Below are 17382 nucleotides of genomic sequence, written 5' to 3' on the forward strand. Positions count from 1 at the left end.
ATTTTTTTTTTGCATATTTGCCTATTTTTAGTAATTCATTCAGAAGCGTCAATAAATCTTCTCAGATTTCGTCCCCAGTGATTAGTAATGCTTCTTTGTATGATAAGTCTCAAAGCAGGGTGCAACACATAATGGAACGTCGCAAGTTTTGCATTGATATCTAGTTTCCCAGCACACTTTCTGTTTCGTGCAAACCACGTATCTGCGCATTTTTCTGCGAATGTTCACTCACGATAACAGCCGGAAAATGTCTCCCTGTGAATCGCAGAGGATTCTTGTCATCGTAGCACCTTCCCCTACCAGCTTTTCTCCGTTCTGTACCATGTTTTTCTACAATCTCTGTTACGAGAGAAAGGTGAAACTCTGCGAGTGCCATTTTTCGCCCTGTTACTGACCGGTGGAGAGCATGAGCATTTAGAATGCACAAATCCAGAATGTGAAAAAAATATTTCTTATACCATTTCGCAGTCTTACTCACTGATCCCACTGAGCTCAGTAACATGTCACAATGGTCAACTGCATCCATACTCAAATTGTAATCTACAATACATTGCAGTTTCTTTATTAGTTCACCAGTATTTCTGTCAGTCTTCTCTGTTTCAACCATTTGTGTTGTGTGACTTATGGTCAACATGTACACCTCTCTCTTATCGCACCACTTGATAGCAAGGACCTTGTTAGTGGACCTTAACTCAGTTTCTCCTCGTTTTAATTTCTTCTGCAGTTTTGGCATGTTGCGCCTGTTCTTACGGACAGTGCCACATGCGGCTGTTCATTGTGAAGCCAGGGGAACAGGTCCGGGCTGGAGTACCAGTTATCGACATGTAGAATATGACCCTGTTCCAAATATGGTCCCATAAGAGTTGCCACTGTGTCACCCAAATTGTGGAACCCAATTTCTGTTGTTGCACATGTATATACAATGAAATCTAAAATATACCCACTCTGACAGTCACACAGTACAAATGTCTTTATTCCGAATCTGCTTCGCTTAGTTGGAATAAATTGCTTAAAAGATAATTGTCCTTTGAACAACAAGAGGCTTTCGTCTATACAAAGCTTGTGATGTAGGCGAATATGAATTACAAAACGTCTTACAAACTTTGCCAACAATCGTCCTAATTTTAAATAGACTGTCGCCTCCATTACTCGCAAAGTTATCACTGAAGTGTAACATTCTCAGAAGTAGACAAAAACGGTCTTGGGACATAATTACGCTGAAAACTGTTGTGTTCAAAACTGTATCTCTGGATCAATAATCACTTAATTTTAACTTCTTAACTTGCGCCATTAGAAGGCAAACAGCAACAAAACAATACATTACCTCAAATCCAGTGTCTTTCCACTTTGACAGTCGAGAATTCACAGATTCTGTAGTACTTTCTCTGGTGTAAATGTAAAAACGATTTGTTTCATCTGCAATAAATTGCAACAGTTCTTGAGACATAAATACCACAAAAAATGACAGAATGCTTGGGTCAGTATCTAATTGACATTTGTGTCCTGAACTCGAGTCATTGAAGGAATGGTTTAACCGCTGGAAATCTGTTTCTTTCCAGTCAAATGCGTCACTTAAGCGCACTCTTTTCTGAACCATTTCACTGTCACTTTCTGATTCCTCGTATTCAGAGGAACTGCTGACTGTAGTTCATGCTCTCCCCTCTGATGTAAAGGGCTGAGGACTACAGGTTCAAGATTCTGTTGAAGACTCATCACTGGTAGCAACGTCAGATAATTCACACTCACTGTCACTCTTAGTGAGCATATCCGGGATTTCTTTATCTGTGCAACCATGGGGCGACGTGACATTTCTCACATAGGAAACAATAAAACTAACAAAAATACAGAAATCTAAGTCTAATTCTGCAAAGAGCAAACATAGCAACAAAGATATATGCACTCTCAAACTACAGTCAGACCACTGAACAGCTACTAGACAAGCAGGGGGAAAAGACAGCTCTGCGTGTATTCATGTCCGTAGCGCTCAGGTAGCTGTGACTCAGCACGCCTAAACTCGTCCCTAGCAGTGGGAAGGCCGGTGGCGTGGGATGCATAAACACTTCCTTAGCGCCGTAGGGAAGACCCATGGCTGCGTGTATACACGTCAGGCATGCCAGGGGAACAGCGAGGCATGACGAGTTAACACGTCCACAGCAGTCGAAGGGTTAATGTCAGTTTTGTTACAGAATTCTTCAGCATATTATTTGTTAGAATAATGGAAGAGAACAGTTTCTGTCCATACGTCAACATAGAAAGCATCGCTAATTTGAAATTTAGCTTGCACTTTCCTCATGGTACCCTGCAAGGATGATGGGCAATAGGCAGATTCCATATTGTTAGATCTCTGGAAAGTGTTTGACATAGTTCCATACTGCAGGCTGTCTATGGAGGTCTAAGCATATGAAATAGGTTCTTAGATACATGAGTGGCTAGAAATGCTTTTTAAGTTGCAGTTCTATTTGGTGCTCTGAATGTGGAGAAATGTAAGTTAATTTAGAAGAGTAGGAGATAAACAGTGCTGCAGCATTCGAATAGAGTATTGGTGATGTGCTGCTTGACAGAATCGGATCGATTAAATGTGTGATTGTAATGCTGCAAATCAATAGGAAATGGAACGAGCACATAAGATCAGGTGAAGGGAAGGGCTTTAGTCAACTTTGATGTATTGGGAGAATTCTGTTAAGGTGTAGCTCATATGTAAAGGAGACTACATACAGAACACTTCTGTGACCCATTGTTGAGTACTGCTCGAGTGTTTGGATTCACACCAGGTCAGATTAAAGGAAAACAGAGAAGCAATTCAGAGGCAAGTTTTGTTACCGGTAGGTTTGAACTACTCAAGAATATCACAGAAATTCCCTGTGAACACAGATGTGAATCCTTGGAGGAAAGAAGACGCCCTTTTTTGAGAAATGCCGTTGAGAAAGTTCAGAGAACAGACATTTCTGACAAACTGCAAAACAATTGTACTGCTACCAACATACACTTCAAGTAAGGACCATTGTGGTGTGCATATGAAAAATAAAGGCTATTACAGATGCATGCAGACAGTCACTTTCCCTTGCTCCATTTACATTGAAATAGGAAAACGTATGACTAGATGCAGTGAAATGAAATTATTGGCTGGGAGACTGTCTAGGGTTGTTCGGCCACCTGGTGCAGGTCTTTCCATTTGATGCCACTTCAGGTGCTTGATGAAAATGAGCTGAAATGTTTAGGACAACACAAAACATCTAGTCCTCAAATGAAGAAAATATATAGCCCTGCTGTGAATTGAACCTGGGACATGGCTATCAAGGGGCATTGGCATTCACTACTAAACCACCAGGCACCCACTGCCATTCACTAAATGGTGGCGTACAGTGTATGTATGTACATGTAGAAGCTATAATCCACTAGAAAGAAAAATTACACTGAGACTCTGAATTTCAGGGTTATCTCTCTCTCTCTCTCTCTTTCTCTCTCTCTCTCTCTATTCCACATCAACATCTCTACACGATCTATGACACAACTGACACTAGCGATTTAAGTTCTTGGTGATTTTGGCACTTGGCTGCAGTCCGTGTACACACAGGAGGGAGTTGTCACTTGGCTGACTAAGTTTCACACTGAAAAACAGTGTTAGTATGTTTTGTTCAGATATGTTTAAATGATGGGCAAAAGTTTATATCTTACAAACACAGTGTTACAAGGAAAACTAAGTTTCTGTCTGTTATACATGTAACTTAAGTCGAATACACAATTTATTGTTATTTACAAGGCATGAAATCAAGTACCTGTTTAATATGCTTTTCCTGTTTCATAATAGGAAAGGAACCACTTTGTTCTATTCCACTGGACAAAATACTGGCTGTAGAACGACTACAGGAAGACTCGTTCAAGATGAAGAATATGTTTCAGATTGTTCAGCCAGAGAGAGCTTTATACATACAGGTAAATATTTCTGTACTTTGTAGACCAGTGAGGTATTGCTCACACGCATTATTATTTTTGGCTTCAGTGAAAATCTTTAAGAGAATGTGATGTCTTAACCACTTTGTAAAGGATGTCTTAACCACTTTGTAAAGCATAAGATCTGTACAAAGAGTTTATCGTTTTCATCATTGTAAAGACATACAGAAAGTAAAATTCAGTTGTAGATATTGTAGCAGCACACACAGTACAGAATGCCAGTAAAAATACAGCCACTTTAATGTTTAGACCACAAACACATTCAATACATTATCCATCTACATTGCCAGCTCAGTACCAGTTTAAAAAAGAGCGATCCATGAGTGGAGTGAAGCTATTTATCACATGGAACATTACAAAATGAGAATGACAGCACTCCGTTCCAGTGTAAAATAGAAAAACACCTGATGGTGCCGAACGGTGTCTGTGCCCGCCACTGGGGAAGCGTGACTCTCCATACTGTCTGAAGGTGCCGTCTCCTATCAGCTATTGAACTTCGATGGACGGCAAGCTGCTGGTACGATTGATGTGGTAACTACAGGTTACCACAGTGTTCTCCTCGTATCAAGGTTCCTGTAAACTGCGTCCCTTCCCCATAGTGTGGGATGGTGCTTGGTGCTCAGGAAGGCTGTTGGTGGATGCCCACTCTGTCCTAAAGTGCTCCCTTGTTGCTCTGCACTGGAGTATAGGGCCAAAAGTGATCCAGACAGTGATGGCATTGCTGCGGCCTGGTGGCACAACGCTTGCACCGGATCCATGGAGACTGCTTGGGGCATGGGCCAGAACATGCCTCCAGTGGAAGCGGCACCTACTGTCTCTGCAGTGCCTTCCTCTGTAATGTATGGCCTTCCACATCTGGGCTCTGATGAACTGGCAGAAGGCTGGAAGTGAGAACAGCAGAGGGTGAGCAAGGCATACTGTCATATGGGGCAAAATCAGTTGAAAGGTCAACAAGAATGGAGGTGAGCAAAGAGAACCAGGCATGGGAAGAGTGGACTAACTGGAAAGTGTGGGAGAGGCAGCAGAGGCTAGTTCTCTACTTAGGGCAGAGTTGATTGTGGTGGCAGGTCACCAGCCTGTATGCTGTGTGCATTGTGAAAAAGTGCTGCCTGCAGACGACTTTTGGGATCCAGTGCTTGTGGAGAGCGAATGCACAATCCCAGACCGGAGTCGCAGGTGTGAAATGCCCCATAAGAGGGACCTTTGACAACCTGAGTGTGAGAAGCATGAGATTAGATACCATGCATGGCTGGCAGCTATGCAAGAGCTCCATCAGGGTCTTCTCCCCAATGGGAGTGAATCTGTATTAGCTAAGAAAGCACCTGTGTGCCTCATCTGCATAACTGTCACCAGTATACTTCTTCATTTTCGTCTTAAAAGTGTGGATGGGGCATTCTGCTGCATGAACATGTTGAGTACCATGGTACGTGTAAAAATCATGAAAAGTTTGAGAGTTGGATGTAGGACCATTGTCAGCTACCAGGGTGTGGGGCATGCCTTTGATGGAAAAGATGCAAGTGAGAGCCCGCGCCGTTGCACCACTGTGATGGAGTGGCAGGTGACTACGTACAGAAGCTGGGAGAGGCACTGGTGACCGCCAACCAATAGGCATCCAAGAATGGGCTGATGAGATTGAAATGGGGCTGCTCCCATGGCTGTGAAAGTTAAGACAATGGTGATAAACACTGCCGGAGTGAGGCCTGATGGCCTGCTCATTTAGAGCAAGCAGCGATTAACTGTTCAGTCTCACAATTGATTTTGAGCCTGTAGACAGGCAGCGAGCCAGCTCCTTTGTGTGTGAGATGTCCAAATGATCTTGGTATAGAAGATGAAGAATGTCAAGCCTGAGAACAGGTGGAACAACCACCCTTGGAACAGCGTTTTTTGTGAACAACAAGAGAACATCAATGACGAGTATGAGTCTTTATCACATAAAAAAATAATTATGAATGGGATCCAGTACAGGAGCAGGAGGTTTTTCAGGCCACCTTTACTAGAACATATCGTCACACTTGACGAAGAACATGGTTGGAGGCAATGGCTTGTGTGATGCGAGATTTGCTAATAAGGGAGCTGTCCAGTAAGTTTTCTTGTCAAAGTAAAAACAAAGTACTTCATCTTGATCAAAACCAGGGTCAGGTTCCATTAGCAAACACGAAAGAGCATCTGCATTTGAGTGCTGAGCCAAAGGGTGGAAATGACTCTCATAAATATACATACTAAGGAACAGGGCCCACCACTGATACTGATGGGTTGTCTTGTCTGGGAAGTGTACCATGGTACTAAAAAGAGACACTCGCTAATGGTCTGTGATCAGTCTCCAAATGAAACTTAACACCGTATAGAAACATATGAAATGAAGCTTCTTTATAGCATAGATAATACAGGGTGTATACGACCCGGGAGATCCGGGAAAAACCCGGGAATTTTTTCATCCGGGAGAAAACCGGGAAAAACCCTGGAATTTTTCATTGTTTTGGTTTTCAGTTAAATTTCTGTGATTTTGACTGGTAAGAACCAATACTCTAACAAAGGATATTACTGTATCCGGCTACTGCAGAATAATACTGCAGCAACATAACATGAACGGGAGGGGGGGGGGGGGGGGGGACGAAAATAAAACTTAAGTTGCAAAGGAAATGCGCCATATACAACAACAAAACAGTGCTCATACAAGCATCTGCCAACAGCGATGTGTGTCAAGGGCTTTAGGAAGACTATGCAGTGTTTTATAACAAATTGTACCAATGAGCGTGACGTGACAGCTGTTTAAATTAGATTCGTTTGAGCTGTTGCGGGCGGGCTCTTGAGCATGCACAGTTGAGTCGCGTATGAGTAATACGTTCTCCCGCTTCTGGTTACAGAAGTGTGGCTGGGCGCCACTACTTAATATTGCCCCGGTTCGGAAATACAGTAAATCTGGGGCTGATGCACAGAGCAATCTGAGTTGAGGTGGGTAGTCTCCACGTGACCTGTGTTTACGTTCAATGATTTTATTGTTTCCTCTTTGTTTATTGCTCTCACGTTAAATGATAACAAAACGGATTTTTGTGGCCAGGAGCTATCAAATGAATTAAAATACGTTTGCATAATTACAGAAGGCTAAAATATGTCATTAGTTTCAGATTTTATCTCCACCTTTCTGACAGTCAAGCATTAATCGCCTTACAGAACAATCAAGCTATTTTTGCCGGTTTGCTAAAGAGATTTGGCTGAAAATTAATCTTTTCTGCTGAGGCAGTCAATTTACGTGAATCGAAGTGTTTAATTTCACTCTATTGGCTAGTTTCAACTGTTCGCTGCATTTCAGGTGCATGTATGGCATTATGCCATAATAAAAAACCAAACATTAGATAATACAGACGGGTGCTCCAAGAAAATTTACACATGAATGTGCATTTTAAGCCGAATTATGCGTTTTAGTATAGTTCACGAAATTCTGACGCTCTTGAAGTATCGTCTGATGTGTTTGTTTCTTTTATGACATATGTAAGATCTTTTAATGTTTTACACGTACGAACATTGGGCTTCCTGTGTCATCGTAGCTGCGCAAGCACGGTGACGCCTGTTATGTGGTGCTCTCTTGCTGAAACAAACCTATTTCTAACAGGTCGTGGGAAAATATTGCAAATGGTGGTTTGAAAAGCGTTACATTCAAGGCAGATTTCCTTTTATGCAAGGTGAACTATGTGCGAGAATGTACGATGAATTTCTTAAATCACAAAGCGTTTGACTCTCATTTAAAAATCAACTCTTTCAGGATGACCATTTAGAAGAATGTCGAGCCCAGAAGATCAGACATTTACGTCGTTATTAAAAATTTTACTGGCACATTTGTGTGATGTATCTTAAAGTGTAACACGCGCAAAAAGATCACCATTGTATGTGGAAGCTCAGCTTCTCTTCCAGCTTAGTAATCTTCGAGACCAATATTATATATGAATGCTATGTATGTTAATTTAAACCATTAACACGTCTTATTTGTGTGGTCGCGCTACTGAAGAGTAATCTTGCTATTGGCTTACTAAATCACGTGTCCTATGCTGCCATCAGCTGGCGAGATCACGTGACATGAGCTATGACTGTTTTACAAAAGCGCACCGCAATCTCGATTTCAATGTTTCGGAAAGTGACATGCGGTGTTTAGTGGAATTCAAATTTATACCTTCATAATACGAAAATATGCAGCGTACATGTTGCTGCACATCAAAAGTCTTTCAAAACTTGTTTTTCTCCCTGGGTTTTCTAAAGTGCCAGGAAATTCTACTCCGGTACATAAAATCATAAACATTCAAAGAATTGATGAGTTTTACTGTCCTGAGGAAGAGTATACTGTCACTTAATGCCAAAAAGTTTATTTTCACCCAGGAGAAAGTGTATTTTTAACCGGGAAATCCGGTATTTTTTTTTTCCTTGTCCACGTATACACCCTGTAATGGGAGGAGTCTCCTTCTCTATTTGAGAGCAATTCTTATGTGCTTCATTAAGCATCTTTGATGCAAAAGTGATGAGTTGTTCTGAATCATCAGCACAGTATTTGAGACAATATGACACCCGTGCCATACTGTGATGTTCCATTGTAACCTTAAGCTGAAGTCGCGGATGATAGGTGGCCAAGCACAGAGCAGAATGCAAACTGTCTTTTGAAGTCTTGAATGCATGGTCAAAGGCAGGTGCCCACTTCAGCATTGCACCTTTATTAAGCAGCCGATTGAGAGGATAGAAAACCAAAGCTGGGTATGAAAGGAACTTGCAGTGATAAGCGACTTTGCCTAAGAATGCTTGGAACGTCTTCACATTCGAGGGGTTCAGGAGGGTCGCAGTAACTGTTGTGTGGCTGTCAGTCTGCTGATTACCCCGATGAGAAATAACATGTCCCAAGCATTCTGTAGAGGGTTGGAAGAAATGTGACTTTTCCAAATTGCAATCAAGACCTGCATCACCCAAGATCTGAAACAAAAGACGAAGATTGAGGAAATGGCCCTCAGTGGTGGAACCAGTAATAACAGTGTCATTGGGTAATTGATAGAACACAGTAAGCATTGAGTAAGCTGTTCCATGTAACATCGAAAAATGTTAGGGATGCTTGCAGTGCCAAAACCAATCTATTGCATCTGTAGTGGCCATACAGTGTAGTGACAACAAGAAGCTGGCATGATTTATCATCAAGTGGCATCTGTAAGTGCCCTTCTGACAAATCAAGTTCTGAGAAATATTTACTGCACGTCAGTTTCATCATAAATTCATTCAGTTGAGGAGTGGGAAACTTATCAGCCATGGGCTGTGAATTAACTGTCACCTCAAAGTCACCATGAAGACAGAGTTTGCCCCTCAGTTTTCTGATAAAGAACAATCATGTACACCACTGACTGGACGAAATGGGTTCCATGACACCTAAAGCTATTAATCTGTCCAGTTCTTCCTTCACTGGAGCACGAAGTGAAAGTGGAGCAGGCCTGGCGCAGAAAAAATAAGGTCGCACCAAAGATTTGAGAGTGATGAAGTTATGTGTGCTACGTAGTCAGTAGCTTTCAAAGTCCTGATGAAAAAAGGGCGAAATATTCATTGTACAAATTGTTTAACACTTGATAGGGCACAAGATACAGTGCTAAATGAACAGAATCAGAGGCCGTAAATCCAAAATGCTAGAAAGCATCCAAACCAAACAAATTTTCCACAAATGTACTGTCCACTACCACAGAAAGGTAATAGGTCAAACCAATACCTTGTATGTTGTTTCTACAGTAAACTGGCCAAGAATAGGAATCTGCTGTCTGTCGAAGTGTGAAGGAGGCAACAGTGGAGGGGAACTAAGATGTAGATAAGTATTTGAATTCCAAAGTTAGGTCACTGCACCCATATCCATACTGAGGCATAACGAGGTAATGTTAACATGCACATTGATGAACAGTTTATTAGAAAGAGTTGCAGTCTCTTCACATACATGACTAACAAGATTAATGTCCATGGAAGTGGGAGGCACAGCAGAAGTGATCAAGTGTTGCACACAGTTGCAATGTGACCTTTCTTATGACATATTATGCGGCACAACGCCCAACATTGTGGACTGTGTTGAACAAAATGAGGAGGACAGGGGCTTGGGGAAAGTTTTCTGCCAAGATCGTGTGAAGAAGAAGAGGTAAACTGTAAATTTTTGCCACATTAATTGTAATGGTAGTTTTAAAAGCTGATGTCCTTACGGACCATACATGAAACTTTTCTTTTTGGATATTGAAGTATACTACAGACAGGAGAACGTGGCTAGCATATTGATAAAAGGCAGCAAATTTGTGTTCTAACAGAGCTACTGTAACAATTTTATGAATGTCTATTTTTGTAAACAACTGTGGTAGCAAATTATGTTCCATGTGATGTACTAGCATGTTTCTGAGTGACCAGCAACCACAATGGAACCCTACTCCATTTCCGAACTACTTCCAAAAACTGAGAAATGTAAAATTTGGATACCTGCAAGTGTTGGTCTGCTTTGCACAGTTAGGAGTCTAATTAATGGAACATACATTTTGAGAACAGAATGTGCGATTGTGAAGTTGCGCACACCATTATTCATTTTTATTTATTGGAACTAAAAATCACATTATTTTTCATAATTTAGCTTTAGTGTTTTACTTTTCCTTGATTTAGTAAAGTGTCTTCATTATTTGAAAAAACTAGCATTGTATACAGTAATTCCATTTATTTTTAGGCAAATAACTGTGTTGAAGAAAAAGAATGGATTGATATTTTGACAAAGATATGCCAGAGGAACAGCAATCGACTGAAACGATACCATCCCTCTGCCTATATCAATGGAACTTGGCTGTGGTAAGCAAATGTTCGATTTAAGATAGAATCATTTTTATAAAATTAATTTAGTAATAACAGTGTTATGCAATGAGCTCTGTTCTCTTTGAGAGGGCATACAAAACAGTGAAAAGGAAACATGGAACATTCTGTTATATTTCCTTCTGTTCTCTTGGGACCAAAATTAAAGTGTGTTAAGAATTCATTTTCTTTGAGTGACCTACCAGCCAGTTCTGGGTATACTATACAGGGTGTTACAAAAAGTGTCCGAAAACGCTTAATTTCCATGTTAGAGCTCATTTTAGTTGTGTCAGTATGTTCTTCCACCTACGTTCAATGGAGCACGTTATCATGATTTCATACGGGATACTCTACCTGTGCTGCTAGAACATGTGCCTTTACAAGTACGACACAACATGTGGTTCATGCACGATGGAGCTCCTGCACATTTCAGTCGAAGTGTTCGTTCGCTTCTCAAAAACAGATTCGGTGACCGATGGATTGGTAGAGGCGGACCAATTCCATGGCCTCCACGCTCTCGTGACCTCAACCCTCTTGACTTTCATTTATGGGGGCATTTGAAAGCTCTTGTCTATGCAACCCCGGTACCAAATGTGGAGACTCTTCGTGCTCATATTGTAGATGGCTGTGATACAATACGCCATTCTCCAGGGCTGCATCAGTGCATCAGGGATTCCATGCGACTGAGGGTGGATGCATGTATCCTCGCTAACGAAGACATTTTGAACATTTCCTGTAACAAAGTGTTTGAAGTCACGCTGGTACGTTCTGTTGCTGTGTGTTTCCATTCCATGATTAATGTGATTTGAAGAGAAGTAATAAAATGAGCTCTAACGTGGAAAGTAAGCCTTTCCGGACTCATGTTCACATAACATATTTTCTTTCTTTGTGTGTGAGGAATGTTTCCTGAAAGTTTGGCCGTACCTTTTTGTAACACCCTGTATTATAGCAGCTTTTTTTGTGTGATCCGGCTCTCTAGCATACATTCATTATGTGCACACGTGGCTTTTAGGGAATTTTTATTTTCCAATACTCGATGACTTTTTTGATTATTTTTGTTACTTTTAACCACGCTCATCTGGTTAGCAATTTTAGTACAGACTCTAAAGATCTTGCTGTCACATACCCAAATCAGTATAACATAACCATTATCACTAACACCACCATTATTATCATCATGTCACCACCACCACCATCACCACCACCTGGTATTTTTACACATTTATTGAGGTTTTTCAGCATTAAAATTTCAAGCTACACTGCTGCCTCCCCTTTCATTGTTACAATCTGAGACAATCTATAGCAACTCCTGTCATCAAAACTTTTGTTGTCCATGGCATTACTCTTGGGCAGCAGGAGATTTCCCCAAATAGTACTTGCAGTAAACCCATTGCATGGTAGCATATGAAAATCCCAATGCTTGCAAGATCTCAGATATTGAGAGTGCCATGTGTTAGGCACCAGTTATGTGGTCTTGCTCGCTCAAACTTTCCGGTATATCTTTCCCATAAGTGCTGAATTGCTGTACCGATAGTCAGTATAATGTCTTACAGCATCTGAGCATTTCAATCCCATGACACACTAAGGTCCATTTGCTAAAATGTTTAACTGTGAACCATGGCGCATCTTGGCATTTTTCACTTACATAAATTGTTGTCAGAATTGGAAGAAGCGATAATTGAAAGAAGAAGAAAAATCCTAGTATTAACAGGGTAGACTGTTCTAACACTACCCCATGGGACTCTGGTGCTTGCAGGCAAGCACAGATAGTATGCACCACCTGCAAAGAACCCTATTACTCCATGCTCACAGCTTGTTCTGATGCATGCATGAGCAATTTACCCACCCCAGCCTAGCTCAGGCACACAATCGTACAAGCTATAGCACATTTCTTGATTGCATTCATGAGCTGTTTACCCTCCCCTGTGCCCCCCTCTGCCCACAGGCGAGCACTTACGTTGGAACAGCCTGTGGCACTAAATAAATGAAATATAACTTGAACTGTAGTAAACACTGTCATGTTGTACGCATAATTCAAATATGACATTTCATAATACTAATTATATATAAGAGCGAATGCATATGTATGAGCATTTTCCTTTATTTTGATGTACACCACATGGTTTCTTTATCTGCAATTCAGTTGACATTATCTTGTTCTCAATATCAAACGCATTCGGAAGGACGACGGTTCAATCCCGCGTCCGGCCATCCTGATTTAGGTTTTCCGTAATTTCCCTAAATCACTCCAGGCAAATGCCAGGATGGTTCCTCTGAAAGGGCACGGCCGACTTCCTTCCCCATCCTTCCCTAATCCGATGAGACCGATGACCACGCTGTCTGGTCTCCTTCCCCAAACCAACCAACCAACCAACCAATATCAAACAGCATGAAACTGTCAGTAACGCTGTTGTTAATAGTTGTACTGTTGTCTATATTGACTTCTTTTGGCTTTATTTCATGTTTGTTATTGATAGTAAGTGTAGTTTTGTATCTTGTGTGTCACTACAAATCCAGAGTTTTGGGAGTCAGTTCATTTTCAGTCTTTGCATTTTGTGATAATACTGTGACCTCTAAAATTGTTATAAACTGCTCGAAAAGAGTTTTGTATCCACACCACAGCAACAGTCATTTGACCATTCACCCACTGTTGTGAGACACGAAACATTGTATACCTGCCCCTTTTGTGCTCGCCCACGTTTAACACCACTGGCTGACAACACTATCTTCAAATTATGGCTTATAGATACTCTGAACAGAACCCAATTGATTTTGTGCTGCCTTTTTGGAGGCAACTGGGAGAGCAGCGTTAACACAGGCAGTACACAATCATCTCTACATGATCATGATAATGTGTATGGAAGGTGAGCAAGGAAACACTTGAATGGAATCTGGATAAGTACACAAATGCACCATTTGTCTGATGCCTGATAATTATCACAGTGGCCAGGTATAAATGCATGTCTCAGCCACACAGTCCCATGATTTAACTAGCGGAGAGGGTCATTCATGTTTTGGGCCTACTGATTACACACTTTTACATGGCCCTTGAGCAGAAGATGCTGGGATCAGAAGCTTATGATCAGTGTGTAACACATTAGCTGCAGAGACAAACCCTGCCTTCTCCTCCCAGAGCAGCTTATTTAGAGCTTATAAAAGAAACAAACATGTAATGGTTTAATGGCAAGTCACTATAAGCACCAGATGTGGCCTCTTCACTCATTTCTGTAACTAATATTAACAATCACTATGCATGACACCACATGTAGCTCAACACTATATTTACAGTGGCTGCTTATTGCTATGGTACACAATATTGTTACATAGCTAAGGTCAGCAACACGGTGATATTCCGGAGCAGCAAGAAGTCAGCAGACTTCCACCAATCACAGAGGGACCAAGATAAAGTGCGGGACTAGTGTATCACGTACAGACGTCAATCTCTCTCATTGCTGCCTATTGTTTTGTTAGTTATTTTGTTCTTATCTTAAGCAAAGTTGCCTTTCTGAATATTGTTGGGCTTATTCCTTATCTCCCAGCTGTCCTTGAATCTAAGCTCATACCTGCTCATAGGTGTGCAGATAATAGATGCGAAACTTCTATTGATCAGTTTATACATATGAAGAAAGTGTAGTTGCAGTTCAGTGTGTATTACATTGTTAACTGTAGAGCACCATTAAATGCTGGGTGAGTTAATTTATAGACCTTAGGATGGCAAGGCATATCTTCACCCACAGCCCTATCAGTGCTCAGGGGTGTCCAAACGAATCTTCAAACTGGTGACTACACATAAAAGATAATCATCAGTTTGATTGCTCTTATGTCTTGCATCCTATTCTTTACCTTTGCCCTATGCCACCTCTTCCCATTCATGTTAAAACTATACGGGTTCACAGAACTATACCATAAATTGCGTTAATAATATTTGTAAAGTACTGTAAGATACACTTTGGCTTACATTAACCAAATATATGTTATTAAATTTCACTGCCTAAGGCACACTTTTGCTAATTTTTAAGTGCATGTGTTAATGGGACCAGGAATAGTGCAAAAACAGTGGCGGGGAGTATAGTCATCTCCATATCTTAATTCAGAAATGTTGTCTTGATGTACCTTTTTTGTAATCTGTAACTTCATGGTCTTACTGTCTTAGGATTGAAATTATAACAAACAATATTAATTATCAATAATAACATAGCTCTATAGGATCTGCTTCACTAATTTTTTTTCTCCTGTGCAGCTGTAGGTCATCAAATGAATTTGAACCAGGATGCAAGGATGTCTCACCAGGTTCCGAAGCAGGTCTTCAGATGAATTTAGATCCTGACCGAGAATTACAGAGAATTCATTCTTTATTTATTACACATATGGCTAAAGTGGAAAGTCTGAAAGGTGTGTATTTAGCTGCTTTCTTGCATTCTACTTTTTAATACTACAGTACAAATCTTTCTAACCACATTAACATGATTTTTTGTATTATACAGTCGTATGCACTGCTTTTGGTTAGTGATTGGGTACTTCTTGAGGTTACCTGAAAGTAATTACAATTATTTCATTACGAGTTTTGTATAAGGCACCACATATCAAACATATAGTTATTTTCATATAGTTGTCAGATGTTGTATAAGTGTCCAAACATTTTACCCAGTGCCGGATACAGTTTGAACTCTTCAGACATTTTGCTGTCTAGTACTTTCCACGATTGTTTTTTCTTTTTGTCTTTTCTAAAACCTGAAATACTTCCCTTTCAGGTTTCTTTCCATTCTACAAAACAGAAAGAAATCACAGGGCGACTGGTGGAATTATAAGGGTGGGTGAAAAACCAGTCTCATGGTGTGGCAGCCAGTCCCCAGACTGCAACAATGCAGGCAGGTTTCTCCTCACTGGCTCAGCACTTGTTTCAGCACACAAAGGTAGTTATGTTGGTTAACAGTGGTATAGTGGAGCACACTGTGGACAGTTTCCTAGTTTTTGAGAGGCGAACCAACCATATTTTCGTGTTTGATTGAACCTGCCTTACTTTTTTCTGTCTTCATGGCAGAACGGTCTTTCAGTAGTGAAATTGTTGCTTGATTCTTAGGTCATATCCACAAAATCATGATTTGTTGCCTCTTTTGATTTTTGAGAAAATCCCCATATTTATTTCTATTCTTCCAGGTTTGTCGCATCTCTTCGGTAACTGGAATGTACTCGTAGGATGACATTTTCTGGGATATATTTCAGTTCCGATTTTTCTGGTAACATTTGTCAGACACATTCAGAAAAATTCTTCAAAGATATTCTGATTCAGTTCTGTATAGATCTGATCACAATATGTACATCTTAAGTCAATAATTAACCACTTTTAGAATGAGAGAGGATCACTTGTAAGTTCATGGTTGGCTCAGTTTCTTTTTTGTATGTCTTCTAAAGACTGGTGATTTTTGCTATTGATTTGCCAAACTGTAAACACACAAAACAGACTAACAAATAAATCATCATCATTTAAGACTGATTATGCCTTTCAGTGTTCAGTCTGGAGCATAGTCCCCCTTATAAAATTCCTCCATGATCCCCTATTCAGTGCTAACATTGGTGCCTCTTCCGATGTTAAGCCTATTACTTCAAAATCATTCTTAACCGAATCCAGGTACCTTCTCCTTGGTCTACCCTGACTCCTCCTACCCTCTACTGCTGAACCCATGAGTATCTTGGGTAACCTTGCTTCTCCCATGCATGTAACATGACCCCACCATCTAAGCCTGTTCGCCCTGACTGCTACATCTATAGAGTTCATTCCCAGTTTTTCTTTGATTTCCTCATTGTGGACACCCTCCTGCCATTGTTCCCATCTACTAGTACCTGCAATCATCCTAGCTACTTTCCTATCCATAACCTCAACCTTATTGATAAGGTAACCTGAATCCACTCAGCTTTCGGTCCCATACAACAAAGTTGGTCGAAAGATTGAACGGTGCACAGATAACTTAGTCTTGGTACTGACTTCCTTCTTGTGGAAGAGAGTAGATCGTAGCTGAGCGCACACTGCATTAGCTTTGCTACACCTCGCTTCCTGTTCTTTCACTATGCTGCCATCCTGTGAGAATATGCATCCTACGTACTTGAAACCGTCCACCTGTTCTAACTTCGTTCCTCCTATTTGGCACTCAATCCGTTTATATCTCTTTCCCACTGACATTACTTTCGTTTTGGAGATGCTAATCTTCATACCATAGTCCTTACATTTCTCATCTAGCTCTGAAATATTACTTTGCAAACTTTCAATCGAATCTGCCATCACAACTAAGTCATCCGCATATGCAAGCTGCTTATTTTGTGTTCACATATCTTAATCTCATCCAGCCAGTCTATTGTTTTCAACATATGATCCATAAATAATATGAACAACAGTGGAAACAGGTTGCAGCCTTGTCTTACCCCTGAAACTACTCTGAACCATGAACTCAATTTACTGTCAACTCTAACTGCTGCCTGACTATCTATGTAAAGACCTTTAATTGCTTGCAAAAGTTTGCCTCTTATTCCATAATCTCGTAGAACAGACAATAACTTCCTCCTAGGAACCCGGTCATATGCCTTTTCTAGATCTATAAAACATAAATACAA

General features: G+C 40.7%; 1 protein-coding gene across 2 annotated transcripts in view; it reads left to right on the forward strand.

The window, feature by feature from the left end:
- LOC126457120 (GTPase-activating protein) overlaps positions 1 to 17382 on the forward strand; it is a 132987-nt gene that overhangs the window by 102133 nt on the left and 13472 nt on the right. Inside the window, exons 15-18 of one of the 2 annotated variants that reach the window (XM_050093174.1) lie at positions 3809 to 3933; positions 10658 to 10776; positions 15017 to 15168; positions 15528 to 15689. In XM_050093174.1, the coding sequence (XP_049949131.1) occupies positions 3809 to 3933; positions 10658 to 10776; positions 15017 to 15168; positions 15528 to 15689 (558 nt within the window). The remainder of the gene's footprint in view (positions 1 to 3808; positions 3934 to 10657; positions 10777 to 15016; positions 15169 to 15527; positions 15690 to 17382) is intronic. The other variant, XM_050093175.1, reaches the window with a different exon arrangement.

The sequence above is a fragment of the Schistocerca serialis genome, chromosome 2 (assembly GCF_023864345.2).
Source record: "Schistocerca serialis cubense isolate TAMUIC-IGC-003099 chromosome 2, iqSchSeri2.2, whole genome shotgun sequence".
NCBI lineage: Eukaryota > Metazoa > Arthropoda > Insecta > Orthoptera > Acrididae > Schistocerca > Schistocerca serialis.